Raw genomic sequence first — 19,380 nt, 5'->3', positions numbered from 1 at the left:
AAGTAGGCCCTCCATATACTTGGGGTTTGTGTTCCATGAATACTATGTTTTGTGTGTGTGTGTGAGACGGAGTCTCGCTCTTGTTGCTGGAGTGCAGTGGGTGCGATCTTGGCTCACTGCAACCTCCGCTTCCCAGGTTCAAGCAATTCTGCTCAGCCTCCCAAGTAGCTGGGATTACAGGTGCCTGCCACCATGCCTGGCTAAGTTTTGTATTTTCAGTACAGATGGGGTTTCACCATGTTGGCCAGCCTGGTCTTGAACTCCTGACCTCAGGTGATCCACCTGCCTCGGCCTCCCAAAGTGCCAAGATTACAGGCGTGAGTCACTGTGCCTGGCTGAATACTGTATTTCTGATCCATATTTGGTTGAAAAAAATCCATGTATAAGTGGACCTGCGTAGTTCAAACCACGTTGTTCAAGGGTCAACTATATATATATAGTTGACCCTTGAACAACATATATATATAAATATAATAAGCATATATATATATGCTTATTTATTACAGAATATTCTTAAAGGAATACTTAAGAAACATATATATATAATATATATGTTATATATATATAACATATATATATATATAACAACATATATATATATATATAACAACATATATATAATAACAACATATATATATAATAATAAGCAATATATATATGCTTATTTATTACAGAATATTCTTAAAGGAATACTTAAGAAACTTGTAACAGTAGTTGTGTTTGAAATTTTTATTAAGCACATAGTATTTATTAAGATAAAAAAGCTACCCTGGTTAAAAATATACAGATTAAAAATGAAGTGGCCAGGCATAGTGGCTCATGCCTGGCAGTTTGGGAGGCCAAGGTGGGTGGATCACTTGAGGTCAGGAGTTCGAGACCAGACTGGCCAACATGGCAAAACCCCATCTCTACTAAAAAAAAAAAACAAAAAAAACAACAAAAAGAAAACCCCCCAAAAATTAGCTGGGCTTGGTGATGGGCACCTGTAATCTCAGCTACTCAAAAGGCTGAGGCAGGATAATCGTTTGAACCCAGGAGGCGGAGGTTTCAGTGAGCCAAAATTGTGCTGCTGCACTCCAATCTGGGTTACAGAGGGAGACTCTGTCTGGGAAAAAAAAAAAAGAGGAGGAGCAGGAGGAGAAGACGGAAGATGGGAGGAGAAGAAGGAAGAGGAGGAGAAGGAGGAGAAGAAAAGCAGAGCTGGCAGTATCAATACAGACTCCTGGCTTTCAAATCTTTATGCATGCACACACACACACACACACACACACACGTGTATGCATGAGTTAGCATACATACATACATACATACATTTTCTAGCTCTAGTCACTGAGAGGTGAGAAGCAGTGACACTCCTGCAGCAATACACACACCTAGTTCCCAGACCTTGGTTTCTAAATACCATTCTCCAATAAAAAGAATCAGGGCTTCTTGGAGAACTGGTTAATTCCAAAACTGGGATAGGGAAAACATAAGATGATCCTGGAGCATTTTATTATGCCAGAAAGTATGAGAATGCTTTAAAAAAAAAAAAGTTATGATATAGTCCAAGGACACAGGTACCCACCTGAAGGAGCTCCCAATGGCCAAAACTAAAAGTCAAGCAACAAAAAAGAAGCAATTGTGTTGAATTATAAGCCAAATAATAAAAATATTCACAAACCCATAATTACATAAATAAATAAGGGAGAAGCAAGAACTCTTCCTTACACAAAAATTCTAATTAGTAAGTATAGAAGGAATGAGAAAAATAGAAAAACCACCATTAGAACACCAAGGTAATAACTGCCACAGGCAAGATCAGAGACGCCTACTAAAGTTAGTGGGTGAAAGTTTAATCCAAAATGCTATATATAGTCCCAAAGTATCTCTGCCACAATATATGGTGATTACAAAGGGAAAAGCAGTACGTTGGTAGTAGAAAATCCCTGCTGACACCTGAGCCAAGTGATTAAGATTTACATCATCAGTAATATGTATTGAAATCACAGTCTCTTGCATGATTCACTGAGAAGGGCACCACATCCGTGGTAGCTTTCTCAATAATGCATGGGCTCAATCAAACCATAACAACACAGCAGACAGACCCAAATTGGAGACATTCTGCAAATTAAGGCACCAGTACCCTTCAGAAGTATCAAGGTCATGAAAGACAAAGAAAGACAGGAACTATCCTAGATTAGAGGAGACCAAGGAGCTACAACAGCTAAAGGCAATGTGGATCCTCACCTGGATCCTGAAGCGGAAAAAGGACATCAGTGAAAAACCAGTGAAAACCAAATACGTCCTCTACTTTAGTTATAGTATTGTATCACAGTTAATTTCTAAGCTGTAAGAAATGGTTCCACTGTTATTCAAGATGTTAACATAAAGGGAAGCTGAATGAATGGTATACAGGAACTCTCTGTACTCTTTTGTAACTCTTTTTGTAAGTCTAAATTTAAGTTTCAAAAAAAGTGTTAAAATTGAAAAAGCGAAACTGGGGGAGGAAATAAGGAGAGGTCAGATTTCTCTTCAGCAAGTCTTCAAATTCTTTACTTACCACTCTTGGCAATCAACTCTATCTGAAAAGGTATCCTCCCTTCCCTTCCCCTCCACACAAAATTTTATTTTCTCCTCTTTCCAGCTAAATATCTTTCTGGCAAACCTGCAAAAGCAATATGTTCTTTTCTTCTGGCAAAAAGGAACTCTTTTTAGACAGTCTTTTTTAGACAGCCTTATTCACCATTTCAATGTATCAATCTGTCTTTTTCCTTTAGAACTTATTCTGAAAAGCTTTATTAAATATTTGGTTCAAAAATAAAATAGATATTCACACTAGCAGTTAACATCTAAGTGCTTAATGTTTCAGGTATGATGTTAAAAGATTTAAAAGCATTATCACTTGTAATCCTCACAACAAGTGTATGTAATAGACCCTATTATCACTCCCATTTCACATATGAGGAAACTCTTGTTCAGGAGTTTAAAATCTTGCTCAAGGTCACAAGCACAGTAACAAAATAATAATAATTATATTATTATTATTATTATTTTGAGATGGAGTCTTGCTCTGTCACCCAGGCTGGAGTGCAGTGGTGCGATCTCTGCTCACCGCAAGCTCCACCTCCCGGGTTCACACCATTCTCCTGCCTCAGCCTCCTGAGCAGCTGGGACTACAGGCGCCTGCCACCATGCTCAGCTAATCTTTTGTATTTTCAGTAGAGATGGGGTTTCACCATGTTAGCCAGGATGGTCTTGATCTCCTGACCTCGTGATTCGCCCGCCTTGGTCTCCCAAAGTGAGCCACTGCGCCCGGCCACAAAATAATTATTAAATAAGACAAGTGTCTGCCTCCAGAACCTATGCTCTTAATCAATATACTGCCCCATCCTGCCATTAAACTGAGCAATTAACCACCTCACATGGAAATTCAGTATCAGATTCAAAGGATCATTAAAACTGGATAAGTTACTGTCTTTAACAGATTAAATGATATTTAATAATATTTCAACTATAGTCTGATTTGGAATATAAATCTTTACGGTTGTATCTTTCAGGTCTGTGTAGAAAACATCTAATTCTAGATAATACTTTGTTAGAGTTTGTAGGCATACAGAGAGTAGAGCAAGATGAGATGTTCTAATCCTCTGGTGTTAAAAATTCTAACAAAAAAGAATCTCAGGTTTGTACTTCAAAATGCAGGACAGCAACGTATTATAATGTGAAGTCAAAGAGCCATACATTTATGTCTTACAAGGAATTTTGTGTATTTTATCTAAGTTGTTGAATTTATTGGTATGAAGTTGTTCTTAATATTCCCTTATTATCCTTTAATGTCCATAGGACGTGTAGTGATGTCTCCCTCTCTCATTCCTGTTACTGGTAATATGAATCTTCTCTCTTCTTATCCTGACCATTCTGGCTAGAGATTTATCAACTGTATTCATTTTCTCAAAGAATCAGCTTTAGTTTCACTAATTTCCCTATTATCTATTTTCTAATTCATTGATTTTTACATTTATCTTCATTATATTCTTCTTTCTGCTTAGTTTGGGTTCAATTTGTTCTTCTTTTCCTAATTTTTTAAGCTACAAGCTTTACTTGTTTCTAATACAGGTTGAATATCCCTTATTCAAAATGCTTGGGATCGGATGTGTTTCAGAGTTCAGATTTTTGTGGATTTTGGATTATTTGCATTATATTTACTGCTTTAGCACCCCTAAGCATTTTCTTTGAGCTGTCATGATGACACTCAAAATATTTATAAGTTTGAAATATTTTAGATTTCAGATTTTGGGATTAGGGATGCTCAACCTGTATAAACATTTAATGCTATACATTTCCATCTGAGCATTGCTTTAGCTTCATCCAACAAATTGTAATAGGTTACATTTCCATTTAGTTCAAAATATTTTTATTCTCCCTTGTTTTTTCTTCTTTGGCCCATGGGTTATTTACAAGTATGTTGTTTAATTTTCAAATAGTCAAAGATTTTCCAGGTATCTTTGTGTTATTAATTTCTCATTTAAATTCCACTGTGATCACAGAACACACTTAGAATAATTTTAATACTTTAAAATTTACTAAAACTGGCTTAATGGCCTAGAATATGGTCTTTGGTAGTAAATGTTTTGCTGTTGTTGAGTGAAGTGTTTCAAGACTCTCAACTAGGTCAACTGGTTGACAGTGTTTTCCAAATGTTCTATATTATTATTGATTTTCTGTTTCATTCTTCTGTCAATTAAGAGAGAGGGGTTAGGGCCGGGCGCAGTGGCTCACACCTGTAATCCCAGCACTTTGGGAGGCCGAGGCAGGCAGATCATGAGGTCAGGAGATTGAGACCATCCTGGCTAACACGGTGAAACCCCGTCTCTACTAAAAATACAAAAAATTAGCCAGGCATGGTGGCGGGCGCCTGTAGTCCCAGCTACTCGGGAGACTGAGGCAGGAGAATGGCGTGAACCCGGGAGGCGGAGCTTGCAGTGAGCCGAAATCACGCCACTGCACTCCAGCCCGGGTGACACAGCAAGACTCTGTCTCAAAAAAAATAAATAAAAAAAAAAAAAAAAAAGAGAGAGAGATGGGTTAATGTCTGTAATTACAATTTTCTATTTGTCTACTTCTTTTAGTTTCATCAATTTCTGCTTCATGTACTTTGAAGCTCTGTTCATAAACCACTTATGCCAGAGGTTACAATTTTTTGAATTGCAAAATCAGACCTTGGCGATGACCTTGAGCAGTAGGATATAAATAACTCCCACATGCTTAGCGTTCCAATAATGGAACATTAGGCATAAATGGGATAAGCATCTATACATTTAAAATTACATCCTCTTGATGAATTAATTCCTTAATCATTACACAATGTTCCTCTTTATCACCAGAAATAGTTCTTGCTCTGAAATCTTTGTTTATATTAATACAGGCACTTCAAATGTCTTCTGATTACTATTTGCATGCTGTATTTTTTTCTATCCTTTTCCTTTTAACCTGTGTCTTCATATTTAACATAAGTTGCTATTTTGTATTAGGAAACCTACTTAATTTTATCTGACAATCTTTGTCTTCTCCTTGGAATGTATAAACCATTTATATTTAATGTTTATCAATACAGATGGGTTTAAATCTCCTATCTTGCTGTTTGTTTTCTATTTCTCCCACCTGTACTTTACAGACCCATACACTGCATAACTAAAAAGGACTTTAAAGTTAATCTAGCTCAACCACCTCATTTTACAAAAGAAATGTGGAGGATCAGAAAGATTATTTGACATGCTCACAGTCACACAGCTAAGAGTGACCATATAAACAATCAAAAAACAAAAACTCAATTCTCCTGCTTGAGTTAATCCACCACATTTTTAATACACCATTCCTAGATGTCATATTAAACATGAGAATAAATAACCTCAAAGGGCCTCTCAGGATGAGAGCACCAATCTGCTGAGACATAATTTACATTTACATACAGATTGTGCCCTCTCACATGCGCTATCCACTTGGGGATATATATATAAAATATGCATATGTAATACGTATATCATATATATTATGTATATCACATATATGTATATTATATATCATATATAATATGTATATTATACGTATATATAAATATATAAACACAGACTGGTCTCAAACTCCTGACCTCAGTTGATCCGCCCACCTCAGCCTCCCAAAGCACTGGGATGACAGGTGTGTGCCACCGCGCCCAGCCACAAATTGTTTCTCATTTAAAAAATAAAATAGAGATGAGGCCTCACTATGTTGCCCAGGCTTGCCAACGTGGTGAAACGCCGCCTCTGCTAAAAACACAAAAAATTAGCCAGGCGTGATGGCACACACCTGTAGTCCCAGCTACTTGGGAGGCTGAGGCAGGAGAATCACTTGAACCTGACAGACTGAGGTTGCAGTGAGCTGAGATGGCACCACTGCACTCCAGCCTGGGTGAAAAAAGAAGACTCCATCTCAAAAAAAAAAAAAAAAAAGAAAGCAAGAAAAACAATTTGTGGTAGAGATATCTTTGGCTCAACTATGTTTAGTCTAAAGTTTACAACAGCTTTTAGCTCACTCTGAATGCTTTTCAAAACAAAAGAAGATATACATGAGGGAGTTTTCATAAATGACAAAGTGTCTTACTTTGCCAACAAGGGCAGGAATGTTCATTGAATTCGTTGCAAATCCCATGCCATACGCCATAGCAGCTTCTACTCCTAAGAACCTTGCTACAAGCTCCTCTAGTTCTTCATGCTTGTCCAGGTTTCCTGTGTGAAGAAGTTAAGAAAGTCAGTATCACAAAATCCTGAATTTAAGAATTACTCATCACTTTATTAAAAGAAATCATAGTGTATGTGTTGTGTCCTTTTCAGACTAAGATCTATGAAGGAGTCAATATTATGAAGACTAATATTCTTCATAATATTGTGAGGAGTAATATGCGCTCATAAAGAACACAATAGTTGAATAAAATCTGATTCAGCACCTGCAGTGGAATTTCCCCAAAGAGGGGTTGCCAATAATTTCTCCCATTCCTGTTTGTGCATACTTGTTCCAGGTTTAGGCCTTAGGAGGCCTGGCAAAATCTGCTTTTATACTTTTGAAGTCAGCTGCTACATAAAACAATCTAACTGGCCTGTTGCAAAAACAGAACATGGGCGGGGGGTGGGAACTGGAGGATAAGAGACTATGGAAGGAGGAGAGAAAGATGTAAGGAGAGGGGGAGACAGAGAGAGAAAGAGAAACAGAGAGATGCCCAGCCAGCCTTTAGCCCTTCCTGCCACCCAGCTGAGGTGTCAAACATGTGAGTTAAGACATCTTGGATACTCTGTACACAGTCATAACTGCCTACCCAATACCACATGGAGCTAAGATAACATCAAGCCCTCCCTAAATTGCAGAATCATGAGCAAATAAATCTGTTGCTGTTTTAAACCACTAAGTTTTGAGATGGCTTTTATACAGCAAGAGACAGGTAAAAACGTTTCTTCCCGGCAGGGTGCAGTGGCTCACGCCTGCAATTCCAGCACTTTGGGAGGTCGAGGAGGGCGGATTGCCTAAGGTCAGGAGTTCAAGACCAGCCTGGTCAACATGGTGAAACCTTCTCTCTACTCAAAATACAAAAAATTAGCTGGGCGTGGTGCTGGTGTCTGTAATCCCAGCTACTCGGGGCCTGAGGCAGGAGCATCACTTGAACCTGGGAGGCAGAGGCTGCAGTAAGCTGACATCATGCCACTGCACTCCAGCCTAGGCAAAAGAGTGAGACTCTGACTCAAAAAAAAAAGAAAAGTTTCTTCCCTCACTGTGAACTGACTGGTAAATTTGTACTGCAATTTTATACTGGTACTCAAATCTTTAAGGACTAAATGACATTACAGAGAGAAAAGATGCTGGGAAAGAAGACTGCTACACTTGGATGCTATGTGTCCTTACGGCTTGCTTAATCAAAGCCCTTAGGAAGTCTCTGGGCTAAATACTTCTAAACAGCAGTAATAATTTGCCCTATCTACCTAATGACATTGCTGTGAGGATCAAAAGAGATAATATGTTGGAGCTTTTTTTTTTTTTGAGACAGAGTCTTGCTCTGTTGCCCAGGCTGGAGTGCAGTGGCGCAATCTCAGCTCACTGCAATCTCTGCCTCCTGGGTTCAAGCGATTCTCCTGCCTCAGCCTCCCAAGTAGCTGGGATTACAGGTGCACGCCACCATGCCCGGCTATTTTGTATTTTTAGTAGAGACAGGGTTTCACCATGTTGGCCAGGCTGGTCTCGAACTCCTGACCTCAAGAGATCCACCCACCTCGGCCTCCCAAAGTGTTGGGATTATAAGCGTGAGCCACCGCACCCAGCCGAGTACTTTATAAAATATAAAATGCCATAAAGGTATAAGGTATCCTTACTATATGTCATCACTGCACAATGCTCCTTTAACCACAGGATTAGATCAAAAGGCTTGTCATTTCTGGAGTGCCAGTTAGCAACTCTGTTTTAAAGATGGGGGAAATAAAAATGTTCTATTCCCATCTTCCTCTTGAAAATCATCACAAAACAGCTGGACAACCAAGAAATAAAAGCAAAAAGCTCAATTTTTTATTAATTAGTGGACATCTATAATTCTGAACACAATTAATGAAAATGGAAAATATACAGAAGGATAGTGTTATGGGTTCAATTGTGTCTCACCAGAAAGATATTTTGAAGTCCTCATTCCCAGAAGAATGTGACCTTCTTTGGAAACTGGGACATTCCAGCGGTAATCAAATTAAAATCAGGCCATTAGGGGGATGCTAATGTCTTTATAGAAAGGGGAAATTTGGACACAGAGATAGACATGCACAGAAGGAACACAGAAGAAGACAATGCTGTTTTTTTGTTTTTTTTTCTTGAGACAGAGTCTCACTCTGTTGCCCAGGTGGAGTGCAGCGGTGTGATCTCGGCTCATTGCAACCTCTGCCTCACAGGTTCAAGTGATTCTCGTGCCTCAGCCTCCCGAGTAGCTGGAATTACAGGTGTGCATCTTCCATCATGCCCGGCTAATGTTTGTATTTTTAGTAAAGACAGGGTTTCACCACGTTGGCTAGGCTGGTCTTGAACTCCTGACCTCAAGTGATCTGCCCGCCTCAGCCTCCCAAAGTGCCGGGATGACAGGCATGAGCCACTGTGCCCAACCAGAAGATGACAATGTTTGACACACAGGAAGACAGCCATGTGGTGGGGTGATGCACTATAAGCCAGGGAACATCATCGATTGCTGGCAACACCAGAAGCTAGGAAGGATTCTCGAGCATCAGAGAGCATGGCCCTGCTGACACCCTAGACCCCAAACCTATAAACCACAGAATTATGAGATAAGACTTTTTTTTGTTTTAAGTCACTCTGTTTCTGATATTTTGTTACAGCAGCCACAGGAAACTAATATAACTGGAAAATGACAGAGTTAGAAGAAGGTCATATCTATGCTCTTATAGAGTAGAATTCTTTGAAAACCAAGTAAATTCACTGTATGGAACCCTAGAGAAGTTTAAAAACTGGAGGGAACAGGCAGCAAAGTAAGCAAGGGTTAAAGTTGGGCTACATACAAGATGACTGGAAGACGATATAAAAATGAGCAGGAACCCTCACGCATTGATGGAGAGATTGTAAAACAGTGCAGTCTCTTTGGAAAACAGTTTAGCAATTCCTCAAAAAGTCAAACACAGAGTTACCATACGACCTAGCAATTCTGCTAGTAAGTATAAACCCAAGAGAAACAAAAATACATCATACAAAAACTTGTACACCCACGTTCACAGCAGCACTGTTGACAATAGCCAAAAAGCAGAAACAACCCAAATGACCATCAAGTGATAAGTGGATAAACAAGATGTGGCACCCTCACACAAAGGATTATTATTCAGTCATGGAAAAGAATGGAGTGCTGTTAGATGGTACAACATGGATGAATTTGAAAATACTGTGTTAGTGAAGGAAGTCAGACAGAAAAGACCAAATGTTATAGAATTCCTTTTATATTTAATGTCCAAAATAGGCAAATCTATAAAGACAAAAAGTAGACTACCGGTTGCCATGGACTTGTAGGGGGAAGGGAAACAGTATCCAATGAATGCTACTGAGTATAGGGTTTCTTTTAGGAGGAATGAAAATATTTAAAATTAGATGGTGGGGCCAGGCATGGTGACTCACACTTACAATCCCAGTGCTTTGGAAGGCTGAGTTGGGAGAATCACCCGAGGCCAGGATTTCAAGAATACCCTGGGGAACATAGCCTCTTGAAAGAGATCCCCAGCTCTACAAAAATTACATTTAAAAAATCAGCTGGGCACGGTGGCGTGCACCTAGTCCTAACTACTTAGGAGGCTGAGGTGGGAGGATGGCTGGAGTACAGAAGTTTGAGGCTGAAGTGAGCTATGATTGCACCACTGCACTCCAGCCTGGGCAACAGAGACCCTGCATCTATCTATCTATAAATCCATGTATCTATCTATTTAAATAAATAGATATAAAAATCTGCACAATTTTATTTTTCCTTTTTCCTTTCTTCATTTTGTTTTAAGTTTCCTGAGTTGACAGTGTTGCTGTGGAAGATTAAATAAGGATGCAAATTCTTTGTTACTCTTCCCATTTGGAGTTGGAGGAGGGCAATCCCCACAATCCTTGAATCTGGGCTGACCTTAGTGACACTTTGACCAACAGGAAGAGGCATAAGCGATATTCTGGACCTGTACAGCTAGTGCCTAAAAAGCCTTCCAGCTTTCAACTAGGTCTCCTTGTTTTTGTTTTTTCGACACAATGTCTCACTCTGTCACAGGCTAGGGTGCAGTGGCACGATCATAGCTCACTGCAGCCTCAAACTCCTTGGCTCAAGGGATGCTCCAGCCTCAGCCTCCTCAGTGGCTAGGATCACAGGCGTGGGCCACTATGTTCAGCTACTTTATCTTTATTTTTTGTAGAGACCAGGTCTCACTATGTTGCTCAGACTGGCCTCAGCTGATCTTCCTATCTTGGCCTCACAAAGTGCTGGGATTATAGGCATGAGCCTCCATGCCTGGCCTCAGTCAGGTATCTTTGCATGCTTGCTCTAGAGGCCTGCTGCCATGCATGATGAACAACTCTCCAAGACCACCATGGTATGAAGAAGCCCAAGTAAGAAACATGGAGAGGCCACACGGAGCTCCAGCCACCCCAGCCTAGGTGAAACAAATGAATGAAGAAGGCTTCCTATGTCTCCAGCCATACAGCCACCACTGAGTGAACCATGAGAGGAACCTTGGGTAAGAACCACCCAACTATGCTTGCCAATCCCGAGAACCCTGAGAAATAACTAACAATGAACTGTCCTTTTAATCTGCTGTGCTTAGGGATATTCACAGTAATAGGTATTTGGAAAGTTTTTGTAACTTCTAGGGTGATCAGTTCTCTGAAACAAATTAGAAAAATCTGAAATCGTCCTCTGAAGTAAAATAAATTGAATCTCTTTATATAAAGCTATTACTCTTCTATATTTTATAAATTTAAAACAATAATAAAGAGAGTTCATATTTATTGTCTACTATGTTCCAAGTGCTCTACATGGATTAGCTTACGTAAGTCTTAAAAGAGCTCTATAAGGCAGCAATTATTATTGGCCCCAATTTACCAGCATGAAAGCAGATTAACTCTCATATGCCCAACATCCTAATAAGTGGCACTCTTAACCATTAACATTTGCAAAAGCCAATGAAATCGACATCAAAGTTATAAATGAAACAAACAGTGGCAGGACTTTTCGAGGGACAATCTATATGTATAACACATTGGGAAAGATAAACACATCTCAAAATGTGTTGAAAGCATTAAAATCATCCATCACACTTCAGAAAAACAAAGCATTCTTCACCTTATCTAAATGACATGACAAAGTGTAGATACTTAATACTTTAGGTCAATATCACTATTATTTGTCCCTGACTAAAACAAGGTCAAAAACAGCAGCTGGCCAAATACAGCTTTCACTTACCAATTTCCTGCCGAGTACTGCACACTCCAACTCCATATTCCTCTAGGATTTTGGCAGCTGCTTCTTGACATGATCCAGTATTCCGTGCAAATCCAAGATAGTTATAGGAACCCATGTTTATAACACCTTTTATTATATTCCCTGTATACCTGTGTATCAACAGCATAAAACAATGAAACTCATGAGCAAAAAAGTACTTAAATGTAATAGCAAACCCACTGGTAACACAAAAGGAAGCAGAGAGAACAAAGTCTATATAAAAAAACTCAAACACACTACCAGTTATGGAAATGGAAGTTAAAATAATCCATTTTCATTTATTAATAGTGATAAAGATTTTAATATTAATGATATCCAGTGTTGGCCAGGACAGTCACTTATCTTACAGGACATTGTACATAAGAATATCAGGTTTTTTCTTGTTCGTTCTTTGGAGGGCAGTTTGGTAGTACTTATCCATTAAAAGATATACATACTCTGGCTCAGTAACTCCTGTACATGAGCATATATACACATGAGGATCCTTTGAGAGTCACTGCACCATCTGCCACATACATTCCCCAGGTACAGGGACCAGTGACATTTCATACAATGGAAGCTGAGGCAGCCTGGGCCCCTAACTAAGGACAAAATGGTTCGGGGCCCCACCAACCTAGGATGAACATGAAGTATGGACAAGGATAAACTGTCACTGTTTTAATTCCCTGAGATTCTGAGATTATTAATACAGCCCAACCTGTCGCACCATGGCACATCTATACTGCAAAATACGATGTAGTCATTACAAATAGTAAACATGCTGTGAATATACACATGAGAAGGGGTGTCACCAATATGTGACCAAGCTAAGAAGGCAAGGTGTAGGCCGGACACAGTGGCTCACGCCTGTAATCCCAGCACTTTGGGAGGCCGAGGCGGGCAGATCATGAGGTCAGGAGATTGAGACCATCCTGGCTAACATGGGGAAACCCTGTCTCAACTAAAAAAACACAAAAAATTAGCCGGGCGTGGTGATGGGTGCCTGTAGTCCCAGCTAGTCGGGAGGCTGAGGCAGGAGAATGGCATGAACCCAGGAGGCAGAGCTTGCAGTGAGCCGAGATGGCGCCGCTGCACTCCAGCCTGGGCGACAGAGCGAGACTCCGTCTCAAAAAAAAAAAAAAAGGCAAGCTGTAAAATAAATTTTTGTTTTTTGACATAGAGTGTCACTCTATCCCCACAGAAAAGATCTTGAGAAACAATACAAAAAACAATACAAAATAAAGTGATAACAACAGTTACCTCTGGGGAGTGGAGGAGGATCTGCAAGGGGGTGGACATGCAGAGGAAATGGGGTTAGCTGTCATGGGAACTAACAGTTTATCTGTATTATTTATATTTTTTTTATAATGGCAATTCAATCATGTAATACTTGTGCAATCTAAACAATACAATGTTAAGGCCAGACACGGTGCCTCACACCTGTAATCCCAGCACTTTGGGAGGCCAAGGTGGACAGATCACTTGAGGCCAGGAGTTCGAGACCAGCCTGGCCAACATGGTGAAACCTCATCTCTACTAAAAATACAAAAAGTAGCTGAGCATGGTGGTGCATCTCTGTAGTCCCAGCTACTAGGGAGGCTGAGGTGGGAGAATCACTTGAACTTGGGAGGTGGAGGTTGCAGTGTGCTGAGATCGTGACACTGCACTCTAGCCTGTGCAACAAAGTGAGACTGACTCAAACAAATAAACAAACAAACCAATACAATGTTAAAAATACAAAAAGTTTTCCAAACCATTCAATCCATTTAAGTGACACTCCACATATCATCCTTAATCATTTGAAAAATCAAAATATCCAGAAATAAATTCAGATACTTAATTCTGATAAGTGGCATAATGGAAAGGAGAGCTTTTCTTCCTTTTTTTTTTTTTAAAAAAAAAAGACCAAAAATAAAAGACTAAACTTTTGTACACTATTTATTATCAATAGGAGTTATTTTTAAAAATAAATAAGCCAGGAAAGGCATGGTGGCTCACACCTGTAATCCCAGCACTTTGGGAGGCTGAGGGGAACGGATCACTTGAGGTCAGGCGTTCAAGACCAGCCTGGCCAACATAGTGAAACCCCATCTCTACTAAAAAAATACAAAAATTAGCCAGGTGTGGTGGTGTGTGCCTGTAGTCCCAGCTACTCGGGAGGCTGAGGCATGAGAATTGCTTGAACCTGGGAGGCGGAGGTTGCAGTGAGGTGAGATCACACCACTGTACTCCAGCCTGGGTGACAGAGCAAAACTATGTCTACATACATACACACATACATACATACATAAGCCAAATTTTGTTCTGAACTATAACCCAACACAGTATCAAATGTAACAGAAAGATGTATCTTTAAAAGCTCAACAATGAAGAATAAGGACACCAATCGTACTGTATCCTCAGCTGCTACTCCTATTTTGAGAGAATACTCAATTTACAATAACATATTTTCTCAAATGAAGAAACGCTTTTGTAGTTGTTGTCAAGAAATAATTTCCCAACCAAGACTCACTTGAAGGACCAGTTATAATCATGAGACTGTCTCTCCATGATGTCCACCCTGGCTCCAGGCACACTACAGATTGGCCGATTCCAGTTGTCTCTTATTCTCATGTACAGGTTTCTTGTATAAAAGTTTTCAAAATCTTGATACAATGACACAAAGTCCTGCCAAGAAATGGTGACATACCATAAATTTACCTGAGTTACTTTATTAAAAATTTTTAACAGATGACATGACTTTTTATTTCTGTAAATTTATGGGGCACAAGAGCAATTTCATTATATTCAAGATTGTGTAATGGACAAGTCAGGGCTTTTAGAGTATCAATCATTCAAATAACACACATGGTACCCATTAAGTAATTTCTCATCATCCACCCTCACTCCCTCACCCTTCCAAGTCTCCACTGTCTATCATTCCACTGAGTCACTTTAAAAACAATCTTTACAACTTCCATTTTCATACTGTAAGAGCACCTGACAATGAGAGGCCACTTATATTTAATTAACTACTAAATCAGGACAGGCTTGGTGGCTCACACCTGTAATCCCAGGACTTTAGAAAGCCAATGCAGGAGGATTGCTTGAGCCCTGGAGTTCGTGACAAGCCTGGGCAACATAGTAAGACCCTGTCTCAACAAAAACATTTCAAAAATTAGCCAGGTGCAGTGCACCTGTAGTCCCAGCTACTCGAGAGGCTGAGGCAGGAGGATCCCTTGAGCCCAGCAGGTTGGGGCTGCAGTGAGCTATGATGGCACCTCTGTACTACAGGCTGGATAACAGAGACTCTATCTCAAAACAAAAACAACAACAACAAAAACCCTGATGTATCAGGAAAACATCTAGAAAGGCATCAATTCTCTATGTTTACTTTAATACAACTCTTATCAGATAAAAGTCACTTAACTTTGATAGTTGACATACATTACATGGTTTCAAATAACTGACTTCATGAATGTAGAGCAAACGAATGTAAATTAACAAAGTAGTCCTCATAAAAATATGTTGTAGTTGTACCATTTTGTCGTTAAATGGTTTCCCTTCCTAACAATCTCAAAAACACTGCTCCTCCCTCCCCACAAGCCTCCTCCAACATTAAAAGATTAGGAGAAATGCCCTAAAAACCACTATAATTCCACTTTCAACCAAAAAAAAAATTCCAAAATTAAGATTCCATCCTTTGCATATCGTCAAGGATCAAAATGAAACAAATCCAAAGAGAAAATAATAAACAAGAAACACTATAAAATACGATATAGGGACCAGGTGTGGTGGCTCACGCCTGTAATCCCGGCACTTTGGGAGGCTGAGGCAGGTGGGCGGGTGGATCACTTTTAGTCTAAGGAGTTCAAGACCAGCCTGGCCAACATGGCGAAACCCCGTCTCCACTAAAAATACAAAAATTAGCTGGGCATGGTGGCGTGGGCCTGTAATTCCAAATACTTGGGAGGCTTGAGGCAGGAGAATCGCTTGAACCCGGGAGGCGGACGTTGCAGTGGGCCGTGGTCACTGCACTCTAGCCTGGACAACAGAGTGAGATTCCATCTCAAAAAAAAAAAAAAGTGTTATAGGAAGCCACCCACCTTAGGTTCTTTTCCCTTTAGAAAGGAATTTTTTTAAAAAGAAAGAAAGGAAAAAAAAAAAAAGGCCAGGTACAATGGTTCATGCCTGTAATTCCAACACTTGGGGAAGCTAAGGTGGAAGGATCGCTTGTGGCCTGGAATCTGAAGTGACAGTGAGCTGTGACTATACCACTGCACTCCAGTCTGTGCAACAGAACGAGAGCCTGTCTCAAAAAGAAAAGAAGGCAGGACACAGTGGCTCACGCCTATAATCCCAACACTTGGAAGGCTAAGGCAGGAGGATCACTTGAGTCCAAGAGTTCAAGATTAGCCTGGGCAACATAGTGGGACCCTGTCTCTACAAAAAAAATTTTAAAAAGAAAGAAAAGAAAACACATTCCCAAAATGAATTCCTATGCTCAGGAACTTAAAGGCTCTGAGAGATTAAGTTGTACTAAAACTTAAGTCTGTGAAAAATCAAGTCACAGTGGAGCAGAAATGCTATGCCTGGTGTGGTATGACCACTACTCAGAACACATGTGACCAGACCACACGAGATCTACTTAAACTCTTGAATGTAAAGAGGAAATCAAACAAGAAAATGAAACTACAGTTTTACTATATCAGCCAACTACTGAGTTGACAGCCATCAGATCTAGGCTTGGTGCCAATATAAATTAACCTGTTAACTAAATTAGTCAAAAACATTGAAAAAGCTTAAGTCTTATTCTGTAAAAGATTTTCATTGCTAAAGGCGGCTACATATAACTCTAAAATGAACAACTTTCTATGACACCAGACTCTCAAGTGCCTACTAAATGAGCCTCCCAGTAGATAAATCTTATAAATAAGGCTGAGCAAAGTCAGAAGCTACTCTAAGGATCTGCAGTACCTGAAACCATCTCTCTCTTTTTTTTTTTTTTGAGGCAGAGTTTCGCTCTTGTTGCCCAGGCTGGAGTGTAATGGTGGGATCTCGGCTCACTGCAACCTCTGCCTCCCAGGTTCAAGCTATTCTCCTGCCTCAGCTTCCTGAGAAGCTGGGATTACAGGCGCCCGCCACCACGCCCAGCTAATTTTTTGTATTTTTAGTAAAGACGGGGTTTCACTATGTTGGCTAGGATGCTCTCAAACTCCTGACCTCAGGCGATCTACCCACCTCAGCCTCCCAAAGTGCTGGGATTACAGGTGTGAGCCACTGCACCCAGCTGCCATCTCTCATACAACTGGTTCTAATAGTTAATTTTCCTCAGGACAGAAAATATCCATAAATAACATGTCTATCACAATTGGAAATTTTTCATTTAAATAGTATGTCTGTTTTGATAGCCTTCCAACAAGTATACTAGTTGAATTAAAATAGGAATAGAGATATCCAATTCTAATTATAACTTTTTATTTGGCTGTTTTTACCCATGCATTTATTTCCCAAAGAAAAAAACAAAAAGTAGTCTTCAATCCTTTCCATTCACATCAAAAAGGGTAACAGTACTAATCCTTCTAACACAGGAAATGACAGTACTGATTATCTCATCTCTTTTTTTTTTTTTTTTCTTGAGACACAGTCGTTCTCTGTCACCCAGGCTGGAGTGCAATGGTGTGATCTTGGCTCACTGCACTCTCCGCCTCCTGGGTTCAAGTGATTCTCCTGTCTCAGCCTCCCAAGTAGCTGAGATTACAAGTGCCCGCCACCACACCCGACTAATTTTTATATTTTTTAGTAGAGACAGGGCTTCACCATGTCAGTCAGGCTGGTCTTGAACTCCTGACCTCAAAGAATCCGCCTGCCTCAGCCTCCCAAAGTGCTGGGATTACAGGCGTGAGCCACAGCGTGTGGCTGATCTCATTTCTTTATAACCTTTCTAAACACTGCACATTAATGTTCGAAGTATTAACTCCAATATTAAGAGAAATATTTCCTTACAGACAAATTTCTATTTAGCAACAAAAGCAATATTTTTTTGTTTTTACTTTACAAAACAAAAATCTTAGAGTCTGCTCCAAATGCCAGAGGGGTTATCAAACCCCAAGATAGAGAAAAGGCTGCAGGACCGAATGAAGTAGAGCTCAAGGCTAAACAAAGAAAACCAGAGGCACAGTTGTCTGGGGTTAGGAAGGAAGCAATGGGTTCCAATTTCCTGAACAAAGAATTGTGCCTGTCATGGTCACGCATTTCCATCTCTCCTTAACAAATGATTTAAGTCACATTAGCACAGGGTAAAGGAGGAGAAGCTGTCACAATGAGGGATGTTAGAGACCAAAAGCAGGTGGCATAGAATGGTAGGAGAGAGGGACTCACAGCCGAAGTCTCCACCCCCCTTTACTCCTTAGCTAAGCTCCAGGGTGGTAGCTCTGATCTCAGTCAGTAGCTTCAGCAGAAAGATCTGATGGGCATGGCTGGGCGCAGTGGCTCATGCTGTAATCCCAGCACTTTGGGAGGCCAAGGCAGATGGATCGCTTGAGCCTAGGAGTTTGAGACCAGCCTGGGCAATGTAGCGAAACTCTGTCACTACAAAAAATACAAAAATTAGCCAGGTGTGGTGGCACGTGCCTGTAGTCCCAGCAACTCAGGAGGCTGAGGTGGACGGATCACTTGAGCTCAGGAGGTTGGGGTTGTAGTGAGCCAAGATCGGATCACTGCACTTTAGCCTGGGTAACAGAGTGAAAAGTTGTCTCAACAATTAATTAATTAATTTAAGAAAAGATGCAAAAGGCAGCAAACCAAACTCCCCACAGCTTAGCCATGAGAAAAAGGAGGGGAGGGGTCACTACTTGCAGTTCCAGTTCTAGGCAATGGGAGTGTATTTCCAAAAATTTCAGGTTAACTTCAAATATTCTAAGACCACAGTTAAACTGGGGGAGGAGGGACAGGTATCTTTTCATTTATTCATTCAAATATATTTTAGTGAGTACTTGATACATACCGGATTGTATGCTAGACTTTCAGGATACATTAAAGAATAAGACAGTTCTCTCTGCAGAGTAATACCCCCACGATTCCAACCCTCATTCCCCCATCTCCACCGCTCTTTTCCTCCTCCTCAGTTTGGTCACTGTGAAGTGACTTTAGTTAAGGCTTACTCATCATCATTGACCTAATACTCAGTTGCTGAACAAACATTTACTGAGCAGTACCTTCCAGGCACTAAACCGGGCACTGGGAATAAAAATGAGTAAGAACAACCTCTACACTCCCTAAGAACTCTTAAGTGTAGTGGAGAAACACACAAATAAATACAATATAATAAGTACTATAAAAGGGTGTTTGTCCAGAGAAGGAGCAAATACCTAACTGATAAGGGAGTGACAACGATAAAGTCAAGTTCAAGC

The 19,380-nt window shown here is 40.2% G+C and overlaps 1 protein-coding gene across 1 annotated transcript in view; it reads right to left on the bottom strand.

Annotated features, from left to right (window-relative positions):
* The window catches only part of SPTLC2 (serine palmitoyltransferase long chain base subunit 2), a 105,548-nt gene that overhangs the window by 53,344 nt on the left and 32,824 nt on the right, over positions 1 to 19,380 (bottom strand). The window contains exons 3-5 of the mRNA XM_033187270.1: positions 14,502 to 14,656; positions 11,972 to 12,120; positions 6,622 to 6,746 (exon numbers count right to left, since the gene is read on the bottom strand). Of these exons, the coding sequence (XP_033043161.1) occupies positions 6,622 to 6,746; positions 11,972 to 12,120; positions 14,502 to 14,656 (429 nt within the window). The remainder of the gene's footprint in view (positions 1 to 6,621; positions 6,747 to 11,971; positions 12,121 to 14,501; positions 14,657 to 19,380) is intronic.

Source organism: Trachypithecus francoisi, unplaced genomic scaffold, assembly GCF_009764315.1.
Source record: "Trachypithecus francoisi isolate TF-2019V2 unplaced genomic scaffold, Tfra_2.0 Lachesis_group3, whole genome shotgun sequence".
Classification (NCBI taxonomy): Eukaryota; Metazoa; Chordata; class Mammalia; order Primates; family Cercopithecidae; genus Trachypithecus; species Trachypithecus francoisi.
The sequence above is the reverse complement of the archived record's forward strand: the minus strand, read 5'-3'. Positions and strand labels throughout refer to the sequence as shown.